The 21,730-nt window shown below is 50.8% G+C and overlaps 2 protein-coding genes across 10 annotated transcripts in view; both read left to right on the plus strand.

Annotated features, from left to right (window-relative positions):
* Window positions 1-5,721, plus strand: part of Mon1a (MON1 homolog A, secretory trafficking associated) — a 20,917-nt gene extending 15,196 nt beyond the window's left edge. For 2 of the 3 annotated variants that reach the window (XM_048793939.1, XM_015487167.2), the window contains exons 2-6: window positions 664-802; window positions 2,194-2,679; window positions 3,750-4,515; window positions 5,194-5,341; window positions 5,440-5,721. In XM_048793939.1, coding sequence (XP_048649896.1) covers window positions 676-802; window positions 2,194-2,679; window positions 3,750-4,515; window positions 5,194-5,341; window positions 5,440-5,580 — 1,668 coding nt within the window. In that variant the 5' untranslated portion in view covers window positions 664-675 and the 3' untranslated portion in view covers window positions 5,581-5,721. Of the gene's footprint in view, window positions 1-663; window positions 803-2,193; window positions 2,680-3,749; window positions 4,520-5,193; window positions 5,342-5,439 lie in introns of those variants that run through there. The other variant, XM_048793940.1, reaches the window with a different exon arrangement.
* A 3,478-nt stretch (window positions 5,722-9,199) lies between these two features.
* Mst1r (macrophage stimulating 1 receptor) overlaps window positions 9,200-21,730 on the plus strand; it is a 15,508-nt gene continuing 2,977 nt past the window's right edge. The window contains exons 1-20 of one of the 7 annotated variants that reach the window (XM_015487172.2): window positions 9,253-9,699; window positions 9,839-11,139; window positions 14,699-14,887; window positions 14,967-15,095; window positions 15,261-15,431; window positions 15,950-16,110; window positions 16,472-16,637; window positions 16,746-16,882; window positions 17,460-17,621; window positions 17,717-17,810; window positions 17,971-18,180; window positions 18,268-18,414; window positions 18,494-18,659; window positions 18,826-18,927; window positions 19,004-19,210; window positions 19,539-19,619; window positions 19,749-19,930; window positions 20,025-20,134; window positions 20,392-20,557; window positions 20,971-21,107. In XM_015487172.2, the coding sequence (XP_015342658.1) occupies window positions 9,904-11,139; window positions 14,699-14,887; window positions 14,967-15,095; window positions 15,261-15,431; window positions 15,950-16,110; window positions 16,472-16,637; window positions 16,746-16,882; window positions 17,460-17,621; window positions 17,717-17,810; window positions 17,971-18,180; window positions 18,268-18,414; window positions 18,494-18,659; window positions 18,826-18,927; window positions 19,004-19,210; window positions 19,539-19,619; window positions 19,749-19,930; window positions 20,025-20,134; window positions 20,392-20,557; window positions 20,971-21,107 (3,953 nt within the window). In that variant the 5' untranslated portion in view covers window positions 9,253-9,699; window positions 9,839-9,903. Of the gene's footprint in view, window positions 11,140-14,484; window positions 14,597-14,698; window positions 14,888-14,966; window positions 15,096-15,260; window positions 15,432-15,949; window positions 16,111-16,471; window positions 16,638-16,745; window positions 16,883-17,459; window positions 17,622-17,716; window positions 17,811-17,970; window positions 18,181-18,267; window positions 18,415-18,493; window positions 18,660-18,825; window positions 18,928-19,003; window positions 19,211-19,442; window positions 19,620-19,748; window positions 19,931-20,024; window positions 20,135-20,391; window positions 20,558-20,970; window positions 21,108-21,730 lie in introns of those variants that run through there. The other 6 variants (XM_048793916.1, XM_048793915.1, XM_015487173.2 and 3 more) reach the window with 6 other exon arrangements.

Below are 21,730 nucleotides of genomic sequence, written 5' to 3' on the forward strand. Positions count from 1 at the left end.
GGGGGGTGGGTGGGTACCAGGGATTGAACTCAAGGGCACTCAGCCATTGAGCCATATCCCCAGCTCTATTTTGTATTTTATTTAGAGACAGGGTCTCGCTGAGTTGCTTAGTTGCTGGAACAGTCAGCCTCTGGCTCTTCCACTCTTTCTTTCCCACCATTCATTATTTGTTCACTCATTCATTGGGTATTCATCCTTCTGCCTCGCTATTGCTGAGGCTGGCTTTGAACTTGTGATCCTCCTGCCTCAGCCTCCTGAGTTGCTGGGATTACTGGTGTGCACCACCTCATGCAGCTGCATCAGCCTTCTGAGCCACTGGGATTACAGGCCAGCATCACCACATCAGCTTTATTTTCTGTTTTTAGTGAGGATCTTGCTAAATTGCCTAGGCTGACCTCATACTTATAATCCTCCTGTCTCAGCCTCCTGGGTAGATGAAATTACAGGAGTGTGCCACCACACCTGGCCTTTTCCAAGTTTTCTACAATAAATTTGTCTTCCTTTTATAATCAGAAAAGAAATGTGATACTTAATTTTTAGAAGAAAATATTTTTCAGGGATTTAGGGTCCTGGTAAGGGACACTTTTTCACACTGTTAATTACATCAGTGACTCTACAAATTGCACATTCTCCCTATCCTCCTTTATTTTGTTTATCCCACAGAAAGCCCAAAGGATGGCTGCTGATATGCAGAGGAAGAAAAGTAGTGAATGCCCTGATGGCACATTGGCTCCTTCTGATGGACAGAGTGTGGAGAGAGCAGAGAGTCCCACACCAGGACTGGCCCAGGGAATGGAACCAGGTATGGGCAGAGTGAGTAGCCCCCATCACCTGACAGCTGGAACAGTCAGCTTCTGGCTCTTCCACTCTTTCTTTCCCACCATTCATTATTTGTTCATTCATTCATTGGGTATTCATCCTAGTGATATTGCAGGGAGCCAGACTAAGTTTACATCTGGTCTTCCTCTCCATTTCATGTTGTGCTGTTCATCCTGTGCTCTTGGGCTGCTAGTCTGGCTATCCTTCTGTTTTTGTCTACAGGATCTTGGAACCTTTTCCCTTCCTTAGCTCTCAGGTTAAATGTCTCCTCCTCACAAATTAGGCCTGCCCTGTACAGGACACTAGTCATTTTGTAATTTTCGGCATGTGTTTACCCCCTCTCTCCAACAAGATTGTGAGCTCTTTGAGCACAGGGCATTCATATTACCAATGCCTTGTATGGTGCTGAATTTATAACTACTTTGGCAAAAATATCAGTAAAGGGGGCTGGAGATATAGCTCAGTTGGTAGAATGCTTGCCGTGCATGCACAAGGCTCTGGGTTCAATTCCCAGAACCACCAAAAAAAAAAGAAAGAAAGAAAAGAAAATCAGTAAAGGAACCAGGCACAGTGGCACCACACCTATAGTCCCAGCTACTTGGGAGGCTAAGGCAGGAGGATCACAAATTTGAGCCCAGACTGGGCAACATAGTAAGATAGTGTCTCTTTAAGAAAAATAAGGGGACTAAAAGTGTAGCTTTGTGGTAGAACACTTGGCCTAGCATGCCTAAGGCCCTGGGTTCCATCCCCAGTGCTGAAAAACAAATTAATAAAGGAAGACTGATGTAGTCTCTGTCATGGGGAAACCATAGGCTATGGAGTCAGTCAGGGACTGTGACCTGAATGGGACAGGAGGGGAAATAGATTCACTGAGTATGGGAGGTGCTCTAGGCATAGGGCAGGGTACTGGGCATATAACAGTGAACAAACAGGTTCCTATCTTACCACTGTAGTTGGATAGGGAAATAATTGGCAAGTGTCCCAAAGGAAATCAGAGACTCATATGATAGAGTGCTAAGGTTGTAGGTAAGATGAAGATATAACTGCAGAGCTCCTGAGGTAGGTTGGGGCATGTTGAGGTGTCCAAAGAGCAAATGGACAAAGGTCAGCATCAGTGTCTCTTAGGGAGGGGGCCTAATATGGGAATGAAAGAGGTAGGTAAATACCAGTCACCACTGCTGCCATGAGGATTTAGGTCTTATTGCCAGTGTGATGAGAGGAAAACAATGGGCTCTAAATTGCAGAGAAGCATGAGCATGGCAGGAAGGAACAGTGGCATGGCCCCATCAGGACAGAAAGTCATGTTAGAGTAACCATGTTAGAGAGTGTCTGCCAGCAGTTCCCTTTCTAAGCACCAGTGCTTTTGGCCTACAGGTGCCGGGCAGGAGGGTGCCATGTTTGTCCATGCCCGTTCCTATGAGGACCTGACTGAATCAGAGGATGGGGCAGCTTCTGGGGACAGTCCTAAGGAAGGTGCTGGGGGTCCTCCATCACTGCCTACAGATATGCGCCAGATCAGCCAGGACTTTAGTGAGCTAAGCACCCAGCTGACAGGTGTGGCTCGAGACCTACAAGAGGAGATGCTGCCAGGAAGCTCTGAGGACTGGCTGGAACCCCCAGGGGCAACTGGGAGACCAGACACGGAGCCCTCAAGGGAGGGCACAACAGAGGGGGATGAAGAAGATGCTACGGAGGCATGGCGCCTGCACCAGAAGCATGTCTTTGTCCTGAGTGAGGCAGGGAAACCCGTGTACTCTCGCTATGGCTCTGAGGAGGCGCTTTCCAGCACAATGGGTGTCATGGTGGCACTAGTATCCTTTCTGGAGGCAGACAAGAATGCCATCCGCTCCATCCACGCAGGTGAGCCACTTGAAGCCCCGGGGTGGTGGGGAAGGCTGCACTGGTCAGGTTTAATTCATAGCAGGTTTTGGACCCCCACAGACTAGAGGGTTGGGATGTGCTGTGTGCTGAGGATCAAGTCCCTCCATTCACCTCTCTGAACCTTAAGGTCCTCACCTGAACATATGTTAACAACATGGCCAGTCTCATGGGGCTGCGGTGAGGGCTAATGATGGCTTTGACATAGCTTTATTATAGAAAAAAGGTGAAAATTGGCTAGAAGGGCAGGGGTGATTAAGGAAAAAAAAAAAAAAAAAAAAAGCNCTCCTGTAATTTCATCTACCCAGGAGGCTGAGACAGGAGGATTATAAGTATGAGGTCAGCCTAGGCAATTTAGCAAGATCCTCACTAAAAACAGAAAATAAAGCTGATGTGGTGATGCTGGCCTGTAATCCCAGTGGCTCAGAAGGCTGATGCAGCTGCATGAGGTGGTGCACACCAGTAATCCCAGCAACTCAGGAGGCTGAGGCAGGAGGATCACAAGTTCAAAGCCAACCTCAGCAAATTAGCAAGGCCCTAAGCTTAAAAAGGGCTGGGGATGTGTCTCAGTGTAAGTGCCTCTGGGTTCAATCCCTAGTACAAAAAAAAAAAAAAAATGATGCCCTTAGTCCCACCCAGCTGAGTTAGCATTTCCCTTAAGAATGTATGTTTTCTGTTCCTGAAGACCTTGTGTTTCTGAGGGAATGAATCTGTGAAGCAAGAGGCAGAGAAAGAGAGCAAGGGATTTGGTTTGGTGGAACTCACCAAATTGCCGGTATTTGGGATTACAGTACAACGGCAAATTCTGAGCCCATCCTTGGTAACTTAGTGAAACCCTGTCTCAATGAATGAATGAATGGATGAATTCATTCTGGGTTCAATCCCTAGTATGGAAAAAAAAAAAAAGTGTGGTGGTTTCATCCTGAAGCTGAATACAGAGAGCTCTGAGAGAAAAAGATGTGGAAATTGAAAGGCAGCACAGATCTGGGTAAGGCCTATCAGGATGGCTTCTGGGAAAGGACCTGAGGCTGACACTGTGTCCCCATCTTCAGATGGCTACAAGGTGGTATTTGTGCGCCGGAGCCCACTGGTGCTGGTGGCAGTGGCACGAACGCGGCAGTCGGCACAGGAGCTGGCACAAGAGTTGCTCTACATCTATTACCAAATTCTGAGCCTTCTTACTGGGGCACAGTTGAGCCACATCTTCCAGCAGAAGCAGAACTACGACCTGCGGCGCCTGCTTTCAGGCTCCGAGCGCATCACCGACAATCTGCTACAGCTAATGGCTAGAGACCCCAGCTTCCTAATGGGGGCGGCGCGGTGCCTGCCCCTGGCCGCCACCGTTCGAGATGCGGTGAGTGCCAGCCTGCAACAGGCACGTGCTCGCAGCCTTGTCTTCTCCATCCTAGTGGCCCGCAACCAGCTGGTGGCGCTCGTGCGCCGCAAGGACCAGTTCCTGCACCCCATCGACCTGCACCTGCTCTTCAATCTCATAAGTTCCTCCTCGTCCTTCCGTGAGGGTGAGGCCTGGACGCCGGTATGCCTGCCCAAATTCAATGCAGCTGGCTTCTTCCACGCACACATCTCTTACCTAGAGCCTGACACCGACCTCTGCCTGCTACTTGTCTCCACCGACCGCGAGGACTTTTTTGCTGTCTCTGACTGCCGCCGCCGCTTCCAGGAGCGCCTTCGCAAACGCGGAGCTCACCTCGCGCTGCGGGAGGCACTGCGCACACCCTACTACAGCGTTGCCCAAGTGGGCATCCCTGATTTGCGTCACTTCCTCTATAAATCAAAGAGCTCAGGACTCTTCACCAGGTGAGGGAGGACACTGCTTCAGGGACACAAGGATGTGGGGAGGAGGAGGCTGGTTGGTCCTGAGTCCTAGGATGTAGCTCTGAAGCTGACAACCCCTTTGGGAGTGGACCAGCATTCTAGAGTTGTTTTACTGTGGTACGAGGGGCCCAGACTTCTATCATGCCACCAGCATACACCTATTTCATTACCTGTAAGACCTGAAATTGATCAATATACACAGGGAAGAAAGCTGGAACAGAGGTCTCCTAGGACCCTTGCCCTAGAGCAACTCTGCCCTAGGGGGGTCATTTTGGTCCAATCCAGGATGCAGAGTCTTCTCTCACTTGTTCCTCTAGGGAAGGAACTGGGCAGATATGGCAGCTTCTCTCCTCCCTTTACCCAGAGGATTTCCTAGTACACCTTTTATCAACTGCAGACATATCATTCTTCTTAGTCACCTAAACTCAAATTGGCCTCTCCAAAGAAAACAATACCATGACCTTGGGTGTGTGAGGGGGCAGAGCACCAGTCTCCTGGGAAGTCTTCCAGGGAGTGGGGAGATGAGGACTATAACCTGTCCTAGAGAACATCTGGAGAGTAGAACATGTGGTGGAGTCTCCTGTCTAGGAATAGATTTTCTAGATTTCCAGATAAGGCAATAGAAGTCATTCCTTTGTGAACCCACTCCCTCATCTGCAGTCCTGAGATTGAGGCCCCATACACCAGTGAAGAGGAACAGGAGCGGTTGCTGGGCCTCTACCAGTACCTGCACAGTCGTGCCCACAATGCCTCCCGCCCACTCAAGACCATCTACTACACAGGCCCCAACGAGAACCTCCTAGCCTGGGTAAGGTGGCCCTCATTAGGCTGGGCTTCATGGAGGTCCTGGGTAGGGTTCATAAGGGCTATCCATCTTAGATGACCACCTTTTGCCCCCTTCTCCAGGTGACAGGCGCCTTTGAGCTCTACATGTGCTACAGCCCTCTGGGGACTAAGGCATCAGCTGTCAATGCCATCCATAAGTTGATGCGCTGGATCCGTAAAGAGGAAGACCGCCTCTTCATCCTCACACCCCTCACCTACTGATGGGAATGTGTGCAGACTCAGCCCTTCCATTCCCACTGGGTGTGGAAAGCCATGGGAGCCTCCAGGTGGGGGTGGCTTTTGCCTAGCCAGCAGGCAGGGACTATGGGTTGGTGTGTGCATTAAAGTACTTTGGGGAAGACACTTGTTGCAGCCATGTCATTGTTCTTTTTTTTTTTTTTTGCCCATCTACTATCATGGACAAACACTGGATTCTCCTCCCAAGTTCTGCACATATTTCTTCATATACAGGAGCACATGCATATTTAAGCCACTCTCCTCCTGCCCTTGCACTAGCATCAGGCTACACACATTCAGAGTTGGACCCTTGGCTGCAGATGTTTTGGTTCACCTGAAGTCATCATATGTAAAGGCTCTCAGTCATCCTACTGTCCTACCCTTGCCTCTGCACCATCCCTCTGTACCCAGTCTGCCTCTGCACTTGTCTTCCCTCTCTAAGGTGGACCCTCCAGTTGCATGCCCTGAAGGACCACCCAACAAAGCTCTGGCTGTGACTGCTTAATAGACTGCTATAGATCAGCATGGGCTGAGCTGAGTAAAATAAAGATGGCCCAAGTGGGGTAGTCTGGGCTATGGTGTGGGTGAGAGCCCTTGGTGAGGCACAAATTTAGAGTTCAGTCTCCCTGTAGCCACTGGCCTCTTCCTATAGGCCTTTCCATGAAGGGCTATCTGCCTCAGTTCCCCTACTTCAACCAGCACATTCCTCAGAATGGCCTCCAAAATGAGCTAGAGGATTTGAGAGGAGGTCCACTTGGCCTCCAGGGCCTCTAGGAATGCATCTGCCTTAATAAGAGCTGATGTCACTAGGTGCACTGGTTCTTCCTCAGTTACCCTATTCCCTAGCCTGGCATGGCCAGAACTGCATGAAACTCCATGGACATCCCAGGAGGTTGGTAGTAAAGGCTCATTCACTCTGAGAATTTTGGGGGCAGAGCCTAGGACACTGTGCAGAAAGCCTTTATCTTTATTGTTGGGGCTCTCCCCATTCTGCTACAACTTCTCATTGGCCAGGGAAGCAAAAGGCCTAGGAATTGTTTCTGGGAGAAAATCATCCACTGAATGTGATCAAAAGCATCCTTTTGCAGCCCCTGAGAGTTTAGCCCAGATTTCACTATCTTTAAAACCAACCCATGTTGGAGAATTTGTCTTTGTAGGTAGCATCAGCCAAGAATACAGTGGGACAGTTGTATTCCTCTCCCAAGAAATGGCAACATATCTTCTGTCATTGGCTCCAAACTAGATCACTTTTTTTTTTTTAAATGATGATGTGGTTCCTCGAGAAAATAGTTCTGTTCTTTTATTTTTTTTAAGAGAGAGAGAGAGAGAGAGAATTTTAATATATATATGTATTTTAGTTATTGGCAGACACAACATCTTTGTATGTGGTGCTGAGGATCGAACCCAGGCCGCACGCATGCCAGGCGAGCATGCTACCATTTGAGCCACATCCCCAGCCCCCAAACTAGATCAGATTGAAATCAGCATGGCAGCAGGCCACCTACCCAGATTCCAAAGTCCATGGGGAGTAGCCCCAGGTTTGATAAGTGCTGAGGTCCAGATGAAGGAGATGGCAAAGCAGAACTAGGATCTACCCACCAATTTACAGACTGGATAGAGAACTCTAGCTAACCATGCCCAGATCTCTTTTCTGCCTCTTTTGAGCTTCTGTTCTTCCCCTTGCTCCTGATTATTACACCAACCCACTGCCTCAGGGAACACAGTGATGCCAGTCCAGATGTCCCTGATTGTTACTAGTGTTCTTATCAACAGTCAGCCTCTATGTCAGAGATGGAGGGGTCACAGTTATCTAACTGTGTACCTGGATAATAGGTACCTAGAATCATGCAGTTTACTTATTTGGGGATCAGGGTAGAATGACAGGCAAATAAAGAGGAAACCATCATGTGCAAAGGCAAGTACCTGGTTTAAAAAGACAAAACAAAACATTTTTCATGAAGCTGGAAGAGTTTATAAGACCTGGGGTTCTCAACCTCCAGATAAAAGTCTGGCAGTAGAGAGTTGAAGCTGCAGTACGATGGGGTCATACTGAGTTGGAGAGAAACCTCTGCTGCCACTAAAGTGATCTCTAGATTAGAAAAAGAAACTGGACCCAGTTTTCTGGAACAGTGTTCACAGGAGACCGAAAGCCCAAAGAGGACAAAGTGCTAGCCACTTTGTTCATGGTGACAAGATGCCAGGATAATTGGGCAGTTACTAAACCAGTTATGGGCCAGGCATGGTGAGTCTTGGGGGAGCGCTTGTACTATTAGCAGACTTTCCCCACAAGCCTTGCCTGTCCCCTTCTGCAGAGCTAACCAAGGAAGAAGGAAGGAAAGGGTGCTTCTGTGAACCCCACTATTAAGATTGTCTGCCTTAGAAGGTCATCCACCATGTGGCCACATGGTGGCAGCAGAGAACCAATTGATGGCACTTCATTTTTACCCCCTAAAAACCTGTGGGCAGATGATTTAGGAGGGCTTGTGAAGTCTTCTCCCAATCGGTAGAAATCTCTCCCAACATCTGGAGATGGGATGGACTTCAGGTGGAGAGTATTTCGTTTCAGTTCTGTCCTGTGTTGACCATGGAATGCTGGAAGGGTGATTTTCACTGAGTGTTTATTCATTTCCGGGCCAATTTTGATCAGGAAGGGAGTGCCTTTTATGTTGCCTTGGGCATGGTATCTTCTATGCACTGGGTGTGACTGCTCTATGTTCTGTTTCCTCTCTCAGTCACCAGCTGCTCAAGAAGATCCAGCATGGAAGGAGGGGAAATCCTGCCCAGGAAATGGAGAAAGCAAGGAATACTCAAGAGTAAACTGTGCTGGAATGTGTGTAGCACAGTGTGTAGGATCCAGGAGAGGGACCTGGGTCTTGATGGCTCCTTGGGGGAGGTGTTATCTCAGCTTTTAGAGGAGAACAAAAAAAGGGTGCTCCCGAAAAGAGGAATAGCATTGCAAAGGTCAGGTTAGGAAGGAGGTACAGGCAGTGAGGTATGCACTGGGTAGGGAGTGGAGGAGGTAGAGCTCTCCAGTCCAGGCTAAATTCTTTGGCTCCTTCCTTCCCCAGCCTCCTTACCCACTCCAGTACTGAGAACCACTGATAATATCCCAGAAACACTCTGTGACAGTGATGTTAGGCCTCGACCCATTCCCTCTAGGGTCCAGGCCTATTGGGCTGAAGGGGCTATCTGGTTATAGATCCCCACCTCCAGTGTTGAGGGAGGCAACTAGCCAAAAGACAGTGCTGAGGTCCAGATGAAGGAGATGGCAAAGCAGAACTAGGATCTACCCACCAATTTACAGACTGGATAGAGAACTCTAGCTAACCATCTAACCAGGACTTTATTCTTATCTCAGAGACTAAAAGGCTTACAGAGCAGATTAGAGAAGCCCTGGGAACCAAAGCCCATCCTCCCCCCCATATCATGGGGCATTAGAGCAGAACCTTTGGGGGGAGTCTTTCCAGAGGTCAGTTTTATGGTTTGTACCCCCTACGGCTTCCACATACTGAGGCTGCAGTGGAGGGACCAGAGGTAGGGTTAAACCTTCACATAGTCTCCTCTGACTCTTGTCCAGAGAATGAGTCTCATATCTTAATTCATATGGCCCTGGGTGATCAGGGCACAACCTACTTTCCTCTGACAAGGCTCAGGGCAGGCAACTAAAAAGATTGTCCCTGCCCTTGAAGTGAGGCACTCCACAAGATCCCTGTCTCTTCCCCACAAGGTAGGTCCCCCAGATGGGCTATGGGAACCAGTGTCTGAGGGTGTTGCTGTAACATAGCTCCACCAGAACAAAAGAACCAGGTTATCCTATCCCCTTTTTACTTAGACATGGTCGGTTGTTGGAGGGATGGAATGGAATGGCTCAGGCCTGCTCTTTTCTCTTCAGGCCACTCCACGCACACCCACCCACAGGCCCCTGAGAAATAGACACACAAGAGAAAGTGTAGGGCCCAGCGTTGAGAAGAGTCAGATGGGCGGAGAGCCTGGCCTTCAACAAGGCTCCGCCCGTAGCCCCGCCTACAGCCCAGCCACACCCGTTCTGCGCCCTCGGTCGACTTTGCTCCCCGCGGTAATTCCAAGCCACAGACCCCGCGGCAGGTGAGACGGCTGTTCCTTTCTTTGCCGTGTGTACACTGGCATCAGGTGCTCCGAGTGGAAGGGGTTGGGCTTCACAGAAACCCAGGGTGGAGGTTGGCCGTCCAAGAGCTTTCTGACCGTTCCTCAACGCTGATCTCAGCTCAGACCTCTGCTCCCAGCCAAGGCCTGAAACCAGGTATCCCCAAGGGGCTCCAGCTCGCCTCGATGGAGCTTCCTCAGCTACTGCCACTGTTCTCCCTGCTGCTGCTGCTATTGCTGCTGACTGCGGTGTCGATGTCCTACAGGGACTGGCAGTGCCCTCGCACACCCTACGCTGCTTCCCGCGACTTTGATGTGAAGTATGTAGTGCCCAGCTTCTTTGCTGGCAGCCAGGTACAGGCCTTGGCGACCTATGAGGGCGGCGGGGATGGGAGTGCGGTGTTTGTGGCCACACGCAATCATCTGCATGTGCTTGGGCCTAACCTGCAGTCTATTGAGAGTCTGGCCACCGGCCCTACCGGGGATCCTGGCTGTCAGACATGTGCGGCCTGTGGCCCCGGCCCCCATGGTCCACCAGATGACACAGACACACTGGTGCTGGTACTGGAGCCGGTGTTGCCGGCACTGGTCAGCTGTGGCTCAAGCCTGCAGGGCCGCTGCTTTCTGCATGAGCTGGAGATCAGCGGGACAACCCTGCACCTGGCGGCGCCTATCTGCCTTTTCTCAGCCCATCACAACCGGCCTGAGGATTGTCCAGACTGTGTGGCCAGCCCACTGGGCACCCGTGTGACAGTGGTTGAGCAGGGCCAGGCCTCCTACTTCTATGTGGCATCCTCACTGGATGCAAAGGTGGCTACCAGCTTTAGCCCTGGCTCAGTGTCCATCCGGCGCCTCAAGGCAGATGCCTCAGGATTCGAACCAGGCTTTTCCTCATTGTCAGTGCTGCCAAAGTATTTGGACTCCTACCATATAGAATATGTTCATAGCTTCCATGCAGGAGCCTTTGTTTACCTGCTGACTGTTCAGCCTTCAAGTGTGATAGACTCTCCTGGTGCCCTGCAAACCCGCCTGGCACGGCTCAATGCCTTGGAGGCAGATTTGAGTGACTACCGAGAACTGGTCCTTGACTGTCATTTTGCACCTAAACGCCGGCGCCGTGGAGTCCCAGACGGGGAGCAGTCCTACCCGATCCTTCAGGCAGCCCACTCTGCTTCGGTGGGCACCCAACTCGCTGCTGAGCTGAGTATCACCGAGGGCAATGAAGTGCTATTTGGGGTCTTCACCACTGGCAGGAATGGCAGTCCTGGCATGGGTCCCAACTCTGTTGTCTGTGCCTTTCCCATCAACCTGCTGGACACCCTAATTGATGAGGGTGTGGAACACTGTTGTGAGTCCCCAGTTCATTTTGGCCTCCCACGGGGCCTTGACTTCTTCCAGTCGCCCAGTTTTTGCCCTAACCCGGTAAGCAGAAAGAAGGGGACTTTACCTGTGAACAGTCTGTTGGTGGCTGAACACAGGCTGCTCCCTTCCATCACTGAGAGGACCTGGGAGGGGGAGAGTAGGCAGAGAGAAGCATTCTCTTCTACCCAGTTCATGCAGGCTTGGGGTGGTGTGAAAAATCAGCCAAACAAACGCTCCCCTGGAGGCTCATCTTCCAACTATGCTGGATTTCTTTTTTGGGGGTGGTGGTGGTACTGAAGATTGAACTCAGGGGCACTCAACCACTGAGCCACATCCCCAGCCCTATTTTGTATTTTATTTAAAGACAAGATCTCACTGAGTTGCTTGGCACGTCTCTTTTACTGAGGCTGGCTTTGAACTTGAAATCCTCCTGCCTCAGCCTTCCAAGCTGCTGGGATTACAGGCCTGCGCCACTGTACCCAGCCTATGCTAGCTTCTGATACGTCCTCATTTTGTGTTTTCACCATCTCAGCCATCATGGCTTCTGTTTTTTTTTTTTTTTTAGGTAGTTTCTTTGGTTATATGAGAATGGGGTTGTATAATTGTCTCTCTGCCAGCACTGTTCCCAAATTCTGGGTAAAATGATGAACATCCCCCCCAATCTGCCCAATTTGCCTCAGACACACACAGAGAAAAGTTTGCATAAAGGCACAAATTCTCATACAGGCAGATGCTTACAGATTTTCACAGACTCGGGTTGCTTACCAAACACAGTTTTACTTTCCTTATGGGAGCACTTGTTTTGCTCTACTTTCCTAAGGGCGTGGGACAAGAGTTTCTAAAGAACCCCTGACCCCACCATGTTCAGGAAACCTCCTAGGCTTTGGAAGTCAGGGGGTTTGTTGGGGAACCTGTATGGCCTGTGTTCATTAACCCATTCTCTGTAGGGTGATTAGAGGAGGACCCTGGACACAGTGAGAAGGCAACTTTGCTCTATAAGGTTCTGGGAGCCTCAAACCAATATTGTGCAATCAACTATAAACATCTGGGGATGAGTAAAGGCCTAGGAGGGGCTTGGAATTGTTTAACCCCATATTTCCTGCTACCATAACTGCCCCAGACAGGAGGTTTCACATCCCATGCTGAAATGGGGGATCCTTCCAACAGACCTTACCCAGGTTCTGTCCAGCCACAGAGTCAGGGAGTGAGAACAAAAAAAAAACAAGACAATCCTTAAAATGCTACTTCGAGTAGCTCAGTGATGAAGTACTTGCCTAGCATGCATGAGGCCCTGGGTTCAATCTCTAGAGCCACCCCCCTAGATTGGGAGTCCCCTGAAAAAAAAACAAAACCCCGAGAACAAAACCAAAACTAACTCATTGAAGCCACTGAAATAGCCCTACCCAGCTGGGCAAAGTGGCCCACACCTGAAATTCCAGCAGCTTGGGAAGCTGAGGCAGGAGGATCACAGATTCAAAGCCAGCTTCAGCAACTTAGTGAGAACCTATTTCAAAATTAAAAATAAATAAATAAAAAGGATCAGGTGTGGTGGCACACACCTATTATCCCAGAGGCTCAGGAGGCTGAAGCAAGGAGGATTGTGAGTTCAAAGCCAGCCTCAGCAATTTGGTGATGCCCCAAGCAATTCAGCAAGATCCTGTCTCTAAATAAAATATTTAAAAGGGCTTTGGATGTGGCTCAGTGGTTAAGCACCTCTGGGCTCAATCTTTGGTATTAAAAATAAAAATAAACAATTAAATAGATAGAAAGGGCTGGGGATGTGGCTCAGTGCTTAAGCACCCTGGGTTCCCAGTACGGAAGGAAGGAAGGAAGGAAGGAAGGAAGGAAGGAAGGAAGGAAGGAAGGAAGGAAGGGGCAAGCCCATATGGGTTGGATGGAACATTGAATGAGTGGTCTTCCACCAAGCAGCTGCTCTGAATCTCTGGTCATCCTGGGCCCCTGGCCCTGTTGTGACACGTTCAATTGACTGCCTTTCCAGCTCCTATTAATGTCCTGAAAGAGAGAACTTTAATCCAGTGTGAGGAGAGGAAATCGTTAGTCTCTCTCCCTCAGCTGAGTACATCTGGATGGAGAGTCCCTATGGGTGATACTTCTTGTCTGGGCTGGAAAGCCCTGCCTGGCCCCATCTTCTTTCTTCCGGGAAGTGAAAACCTCTCCCCAATGTAGCTAGGGTCAGTGGGTTAGAATATACCCAGCATCTAGTAACTAGGCAGTGCCAGGCACTAGTAGGACTAATATTGGGCCCTACCCACAGACTTCCCAGGCTCCCAGGAGGTGTGTAGCCAGTATTTGTTCAATGATACTAGGCTTGCAGCCTCTGGGGCAGGACCCACTTTGTACCTCAGGGCTTGTGCCTACCTTCCATGGTTTTAGGTAGAGTGTGGGTTCTCCATGGGGGACTGGACACTTAGGGCAAGTGTTTTCAGGAGCTGGGGGCCCCTAGTCAAGCCTATGACCCAAAGGTAAGTTCTTGGATCTACAGACAAGTAAACAGGGGTGTGGCCCTGGCTGAGCTGAGGCTTCTTTTCAACTCCAGAGCCCCACCTGTCTCTGAGTCATTCTGGAAACACCTGGCAGGCTTCTGGCTAGGGCCAGGCCCCTTTCCTTCTCAAGGAAAGACAAAGTCTCAGTCCCTACATACACAGGCTACAGACTAGGGTATATGGGCTTTCTAGGCCCAGTTCTGCACCTACTCTTATTCCCAGGACTCTTGTTTAACAGTGAGGTATCAGAAAGGTGGTCTGATGGAGACTTCCAAGGCTTCTGCTTTAAAGAGTGTCCTCAGGGCTGGCCAGGGAGAATCATAAGCACCTGGGGCTAGCCACTGGGCTTTGCCTATACCTCAAACCCTGCCCCAATACTTCCTACTTTCCCAGAAGCTTTCATGGTCCTGCCCTGGAAAATGCAGCCTTCAAATCACCTTCTTGCTAAGAGCATGAGAGAGGTTAATGTCTCCCAGCTTCTGGGGCCTAGCTTGGCACCCAAGCCACAGGGCCTTGGTTTATTCCCTCTGTACAGAGGAAGTGAGAGGTACAGGAGGACCTTTAGAGTCTCCAGGAGAAGGACCATATTACCAACCTTGTGCTGGCTAATTAACCTCAGAGTTCAAAACCCCTCATGTGAGTGGAGAAACTTAAGCTCAGACAGGGTTTCCTGAAGTGCACTTGCAGAGGCACAGCAGAGCCAGCAGGGGGTGGAGAGAACTCTGGGTAAGAGCACAGGCTTCCACCATGGTTCCTCTCCTGTGGTGTTTTGAAGCCTTGGACAAGTGGCCAACCCTCTCTGAGTTTGATTCTATTTTACAGGTGATTGTGAGGATGTAGTGGGATTGATTCTCTAAGACTCAATAAGTGCCAGAATGGACATGACAAAGTCGGGGAGAGCTGTCCTTCCTGTCTGGGCTTCCTTCTTTCCCTGCCCTTGCTGCCTCCAAGAGCCCTGTGGGGGAAGTAAGGGCAGATAACCGGCAAGCCCAGGGTGTCTCTCATCAGGGAAGGTGAGGGGTGGGAGCTTGGGGCTGCTGTGATCACTGACTGAGGTCCCAAAAGGTCAGTGCACAGGGCTAAATTCTAACTCTCTCTTCCCTGACACTCCTCAGCCTGTTCTGGAAGCTTCTAGCCCCAACATCAGCTGCCACCACTTCCCTCTGCTGGTCAGCCGCAGGTTCCCACGTGTGGATCTATTCAATGGGCTGTTAGGATCAGTGCAGGTCACTGCACTTTATGTGACACGCCTTGACAATGTCACAGTGGCCCACATGGGCACATCTGATGGGCGTATCCTACAGGTAAGTCCCTCACCCCACAACCCCTTGGCCCTTTGTTCCTGTCTCCATGCTTATTTTTCTCACAGTTGACTTGTCCCAGGTGGAGCTAGTCAGATCACTCAACTACTTGCTGTATGTATCCAACTTCTCATTGAGTAACAATGGACAGTCCATCCATCGAGATGTCAAACGCCTTGGAGACCACCTACTTTTTGCCTCTGGGGACCAGGTGAGGTGGGCATGGTCAGAGTCTAGAATCACAGCCTTTCTATTCATTCCCGGGAGGCATTGACATACAGGTCTCACCACCCCAGTCTACAATGGGAATAGGAGGGTCTATGGGGCCCAGTTCCTTTCTCCAGTCATCCCTAAACTGCCTATTTGTCACCTCAAGGTCTTCCAGGTACCTATCCGGGGGCCTGGCTGCCACCATTTCCTCACTTGTAGGCGTTGCCTACAAGCACAGCATTTCATGGGCTGTGGCTGGTGTGGGAACATGTGCGGCAGGCAGAAGGAGTGTCCTGGCTCCTGGCAACAAGATCACTGTCCACCTGTGCTTACCAAGGTACAACATTCCTAAGGATAAGCAGGGCCTGAAGTGGGGTCAGCAAGTTTTGACCATGATCTTGCTCAGGCCCAAAATGTCTGCAGATCTCCAAGGAGGGCATTCTTGGCAAAGGGATGAACATGTAAAGACTTGGTAGGCAAGAAAAACGCTTGAATGAGCTGGGTGCAGTGGCACACATCTATAATCCCAGTGGCTCAGAAGGCTGAGGCGGGAGGACTGTAAATTCAAAGCCAGACTCAGCAACAAAGCACGGCCCTAAGCAATTTAGCGAGATCCTGTCTCAAAATAAAAAGGGTTGAGGGTGTGGTTCAGTGGTTAAGCGCTCTGGATTCAATCCCTGATACTGAAGGAAAAAAACAAAAAAAAAATCTTTGAATGAGGATTAGCAAGTGACCCAGAATGACTGAAGTATGGGGCAAACAAGGGATATGGCAGGGAACTCTAGCAGAAGAAGATGAGGCTGAGAGAAATCAAACCTGCACAAGAATTCAGTCTCTCTGTTCCTCCCACTTCAGTTTTACCCTGACAGTGGACCCCTAAGGGGCAGCACAAAGCTGACCCTGTGTGGCTCTAACTTCTACCTGCATCCTACTGGTCTTATACCTGAGGGAACACATCAGGTCACTGTGGGCCAAAGTCCCTGCCACCTGCTGCCTAAGGACACCTCAAACCTCAGGTACAAGCCAGCCCTACCTTCTCTATCCCTGATGGGAGCAACAAAGTAACCCTTTTCCTGTGAGACCCTGTCTTTTGCTTATCAGGAACAAGGGGGTGTGGGGTAAGCTGCAATGGGTCTGGTTGCTTTGTGTCTAGGGAGAAATCTCTATCCTGTTTTGAACTTGCATGTGCCTACCCATTGATTTAGTCATGGACTAGGCAAAGTTAGTCCCTGCCCCATGCAATCTTACCTGCCCTAGAGAAAGGCATGGGTGGAGAACCACCATCCTCGGGCTCAGAGGAACCCTGTTACTGGTAGTAGGTATACAGGCAGGTCTGTGTGATTCCTGGCTGACCTCAAGGGTCCCCTGGCATCCTAGTCCAGTGCCCCGGAAGGACTTTGTAGAGGAACTTGAGTGTGAGCTGGACCCCTTGGGCACACAGGCAGCAGGAACTACCAACATCAGCCTTATCGTGACTAATATGCCACCGGGAAAGCACTTCCGGGTAGAAGGCATCTCCATGCTGGAAGGCTTCTCTTTTGTGGTAAGGACATTTTGCCCTATCTGTGCCTTTGTCCAGTGGGTGGTACCAGAAGGGAAGGGCTTGGAGTGGGAGTCCTGTTCCAGCTAAGCCACCTCTATGCCCACTTAGGAGCCAGTGCTGAAAAGAGTACAACCCCTGTTTGGCCCACGGGCAGGGGGTACCTGTCTCACTCTTGAAGGCCAGGGCCTGTCTGTAGGCACCAGCCGGGCTGTTTTGGTCAATGGAACCCAGTGCCATCTGAAACGGTAAGAGTTATCAGGCAAGGTGACGGGAGGTCACAGGGACTCATCCAGGGGAGCCAGCAGGTGGGGTCCTAAATTTTGTCTGGGTGGAGAGAAGAGAGCTGAGTCACATAGTCAGTTTGGAGGACAGTTTCAGGAATAAGGATTTGCTGCCCCCTCCATCCCAGAGGCAAAAGAGCCTATCATGGGGATTAGGGATGTAGCTCAATTGTAGAACATTTGTTCCTTTGTAGAGGAACTTGAGTGTGAGCTGGACCCCTTGGGCACACAGGCATACAGTCCCTGAGTTTGATCCCCAACACTACCAAAGAGAGAGAGAGAGCGAGAGTGAGAAAGCAAGAACACACGCACGCTAATGAGTCTATCAGAGTCTATTAGTTCCGGTTAATAGACTTGTTTCCTCCCTGCCCTTTTGGAAGTCTTATTGGGACCAACTCATCTTCAGACAGATCCATGGAGGGTGTGGGCACGTGGGGGAGACAATCAACAGAAGAACTAGGAGGGATTAGTAGACCCTGAAGTAGGTAAGCCTGTCTGTCATAAGGGGGGTGCCCCTGAGCCCAATCCCTCATTCCTACAGGGTCAGCCAGGGGCAGATTTTATGTGCCACACCCCCTGGGGCTGCCACGGCCAGAGTACCCCTTCGCCTGCAGGTGGGAGGTGCTGAGGTGCCTGGCTCCTGGACCTTCCACTACCAGGAAGACCCCATTGTGCTGAACATCAGCCCTAACTGTGGATACCCGTAAGTGCTACTTCTTTACTCAAATTGGCCTCTGAGGAATGAGGGAGCCAGGTTTGGAAAGTACCCCAAACTTACCATCCTGCTGTCTTTCACAGAGGCTCCCATGTCACTATCCATGGCCAGTATCTGACTTCAGTATGGTACTTAGTGCTATCATTCCATGATGGGCAAGGGACAGTGGAGAACAGGGTGAGTGTCTGCTAGACAGGAAGGAGAAAGGCTGAAATCAATCCCTGAGCTCCAGTCCTGTGCCACCAGTAGTTGAAAACTAGCGCTGGGCTGGGCTGACGAGACTGGGGCAGCTATAAGTGGGGCACCTGCCTAATCATCCTCATGTGCATCCCAACAGTGTGAGGGGCAATTTCCAGAGCAGCATCAATGCCGCCTGCCTGAATATGTGGTCCGAGGCCACCAGGGGTGGGTAACAGGAAATCTGAGTGCCTGGGGGGATGGAGCTGCTGGCTTCACACTGCCAGGCTTTCGCTTCCTACCCCCACCCAGTCTACCCAGTGCTGAACTAGCCCCACTGAAGCCTGAAGAGCATACTATTAAGTTTGAGGTAGGTGTGGAGGATGGGGAAGGGATAGTGGGAGATTAGGAGGTGGGGGGCTGGGCCACTGGTTTGTCCTCATGACTGTCTCTGCAGTATATTGGGTTGGGTGCTGTGGCTGACTGCGTGGGTGTGAACGTGACCGTGGGTGGTGAGAGCTGCCAGCATGAGTTCCGGGGAGACGTGGTGGTCTGTCCCCTGCCCACCTACCTACAACTTGGCAAGGATGGAGCCCCACTGCAGGTAGGCAGTTCTGCTGGTCTTCCACAGGAAACATGGGTTGAGTGCCTAAGGCTGGGCCTGAGATATCATCTGCCCCCAGGTTTGCGTGGATGGTGAGTGTCAAATCCTTGGCAGAGTGGTGCAGCCAGGCCCAAAAGGGGTCCCACAGAACACACTCCTTATTGTCTTGCTCGCCTTGCTGTTGCTCATGGCTTCAATGGCCACTGCGCTAGTTTTCAACTACTGGTGGCGGAGGAAACAATTGGGTGAGCTCCCCATTTCAATCCTGACTTAGCCCTTACTCCCAAATAGTGGCATCTCCAAGTCCCCACCTCTGCCTGCCCAGATCTTGGGGGTCTCCCATACTTCCCTGTTGGGGTCAGCTACCAGGAGCTTGGAAAAAGCTGACTACTATAGGTTGTCTTTCCACAGTTCTTTCTCCCAACCTCGATGACCTGGCATCCCTGGACCGGACTAATGGACCCACGCTCCTGCCTATGCTCCACTTAGGCTCTGACTATAGACATGGCCTTGGTGAGATGGAGGAGGAGATAGAAGCTAGGGCCACCCCTTCCCCACAAGCCTATCTCTCATTCCCTTTCCCCCACAGAACTCTCTGCTATTGATAGTCCTGATTCTACCACTCGGGTCCATGCAGAATCCTTTTTGGACAACAGGGATGGGTCCTGTGTCCCGCTGCTGCGGACAGAGTCCATTAAGCTCAGGGACCTGGACTCTGCACTCCTGGCTGAGGTCAAGGATGTACTGATCCCCCATGAGCGTGTAATCACCCACAGTGATCGAGTCATTGGCAAAGGTATGAAAGTCAGGTAGGGCTAGGGCAGAGGAGTCCTGAGATGACATGGGCTCTGCTCTGCTTTCTCACCAACCTGTGTCACCTTGAGTATACCATTTAACTTCTCTGAGCCTCCATTTGCTCATCTGTAAAATGGGGATTAGGAAAAATCTATTTTCAGTGGGTTCTGGAGTGGGCATGGGAGAGCTTCAGGCTCTGCCATCATGTGGCTGCTGCTTATTTTTAATGTCAGATTGGCCTGTTTGTTGTTCTGAGTTCTGGTTGCCAATGAAAGGGTGTGCTGTTAGCTTGGGCACTGGGAACCCTCTCACCGTCACCCTCTCATAAGGCCATTTTGGAGTCGTCTACCATGGAGAGTACACAGATGAGGCTCAGAATCGTATCCACTGTGCCATCAAGTCGCTGAATCGTAAGTGTGGTAAAGGTTGGATGGGCAGGGAGAGGAGCCCCAGAGTAGGCGGGTCTTTCTTCCTGCTGTGTTGGCATCTAAGTGATCCCGAGCAGGAGACTACTGGGCCTGACCCAAGCCATTCTACAGGCATCACAGAGGTTCAGGAAGTAGAAGCCTTCTTGCAAGAGGGACTGCTCATGCGCGGCCTGCACCATCCAAATGTTCTGGCTCTCATTGGTATCATGCTGCCACCTGAGGGGCTGCCCCGTGTGCTGTTGCCCTATATGCGCCATGGAGACCTGCTTCAGTTCATCCGGTCACCTCAGCGGGTCAGTGCTCAGCTGCTCTAGGGGGCAGGGCTTTGGGCAGCATCTACAAATGGAACTGTTCTGCTCTTGCTCACCAAATACTCTTTGCCCCCAGAACCCCACTGTGAAGGACCTCATCAGCTTTGGCCTGCAGGTAGCCCGAGGCATGGAGTACCTATCAGAGCAGAAGTTTGTACACAGGGACCTGGCTGCTCGGAACTGCATGTGAGCTGCAGCTGGGGTGAAGCAAAGGGTCAGGGCATGAGAGTGTGCAGCTGCACAAGGCCACCTCAGGGAAGAGGCCACTCCAGGCTTTGCTGTGAAGCCCTGGGCATGTCCTTCCTGGTCTGGACCTTTTTTTTTTTGTCTGCCCAGTGCAGATTTGAACTGGATAGTGGGGCTCTGAAATTCTGTAAGGCCCTGGAACAGATGGATTCAGAGCCTGGTGGGAGTCAGTTCTAAGTGTGATTTCCCCCTCCCAGGCTGGATGAATCATTCACAGTAAAGGTGGCTGACTTTGGTCTGGCCCGTGATGTCCTGGACAAGGAGTACTACAGTGTTCAGCAGCAACGCCATGCTCGCTTACCTGTCAAGTGGATGGCATTGGAAAGCCTTCAGACCTATCGATTTACCACCAAGTCTGATGTGGTGAGGCCTCATGTGCCCTAGGTCCTTGGGGCCTCCATGTCCTGAGCACTTGGGCTTTTCCCATTCGGCTCTACCTGATTCAAGCCTAGGGAATTCCCAGGTTGGGCAACCCTCACAGCTCATTTGTTCACCACTTGGACAGATGTGAGATAGAATCTGACACCCAGCAGGGCAAGAAGAGGCTGTAAATTCATTGGCTTTGACAATTCAGAGCTTGCCCAGCTCCAACTCTAGGAAGTCTGAGGTGGTGGGAGACGGAAGGGGACACACCTTTTGTGATTTTGAGGAATAAGCTCCAAGTAGAGGGTGGGTCCTATATTTCTAGCTGAAGGATTCTGGGAGGTAGAGGAGGGAACCCACCTGCCTCCATTTTGGGATGAGAGTTGAGTGTCCTCTCCTCTTCCCTCCCACAGTGGTCATTTGGTGTGCTGTTGTGGGAACTGCTGACACGGGGTGCCCCACCATACCCCCACATTGACCCTTTTGACCTCATTCATTTCCTGGCCCAGGGTCGGCGTCTGCCCCAGCCTGAGTATTGTCCCAATTCTCTGTGAGTATGTGGAACTGGCAATGAGGTGGGAGCTGTGCTCCAGAGATGGGGGTGGAGGGGAGGAGACAGTTTCTACTTGGCTTTCTGACTGACCTTCTGGAAAGGGATCCTCTCTGGGCCTCAGTTTCCTTATCTATGGACTGGTCCCACCCCCATGCAGAGCAGAATGCTGAAAGGACCTCACAGTTGCCATGGTAACAGCATTCCAATTCAGTCTGGGTTGAGGCCAGTGGTTTGGTTTCCCTGCTCTTCTCCCCACTTTCCTGCCAAGGGGGCTTGTTTTCCATCTTTTCCACTCACTTAACCTTCAGGCTCCTACACTGGCCCCTCTGCATCTCCAGATTAGGGTTTTTTTTTTTTTTTTTTTTTTCACTCAATCTAGTTTCAGATTCCTCATTCCCAGAGGGATGGCAGCAGCTGTGTTGTCATCAGTGCCTACAGGGTAGGTTTGGCTCCCTAAGCAACAGGCATGTCTCAGCTATGTTCAGGTCTATGTGGTTAGAACAGGAAGAACCAGACCCCAGGTGAAAGGCATTGACGAATCCTGTTCCAGGCTCCAGAAAGGGTGTGAGTAGCCCTTCCTCACAGTTCTTGAGCTTGACTTTTTTTTTTTTTTTTTTTTT

Source organism: Marmota marmota, unplaced genomic scaffold (assembly GCF_001458135.2).
Source record: "Marmota marmota marmota unplaced genomic scaffold, marMar, whole genome shotgun sequence".
NCBI classification, from domain to species: domain Eukaryota; kingdom Metazoa; phylum Chordata; class Mammalia; order Rodentia; family Sciuridae; genus Marmota; species Marmota marmota.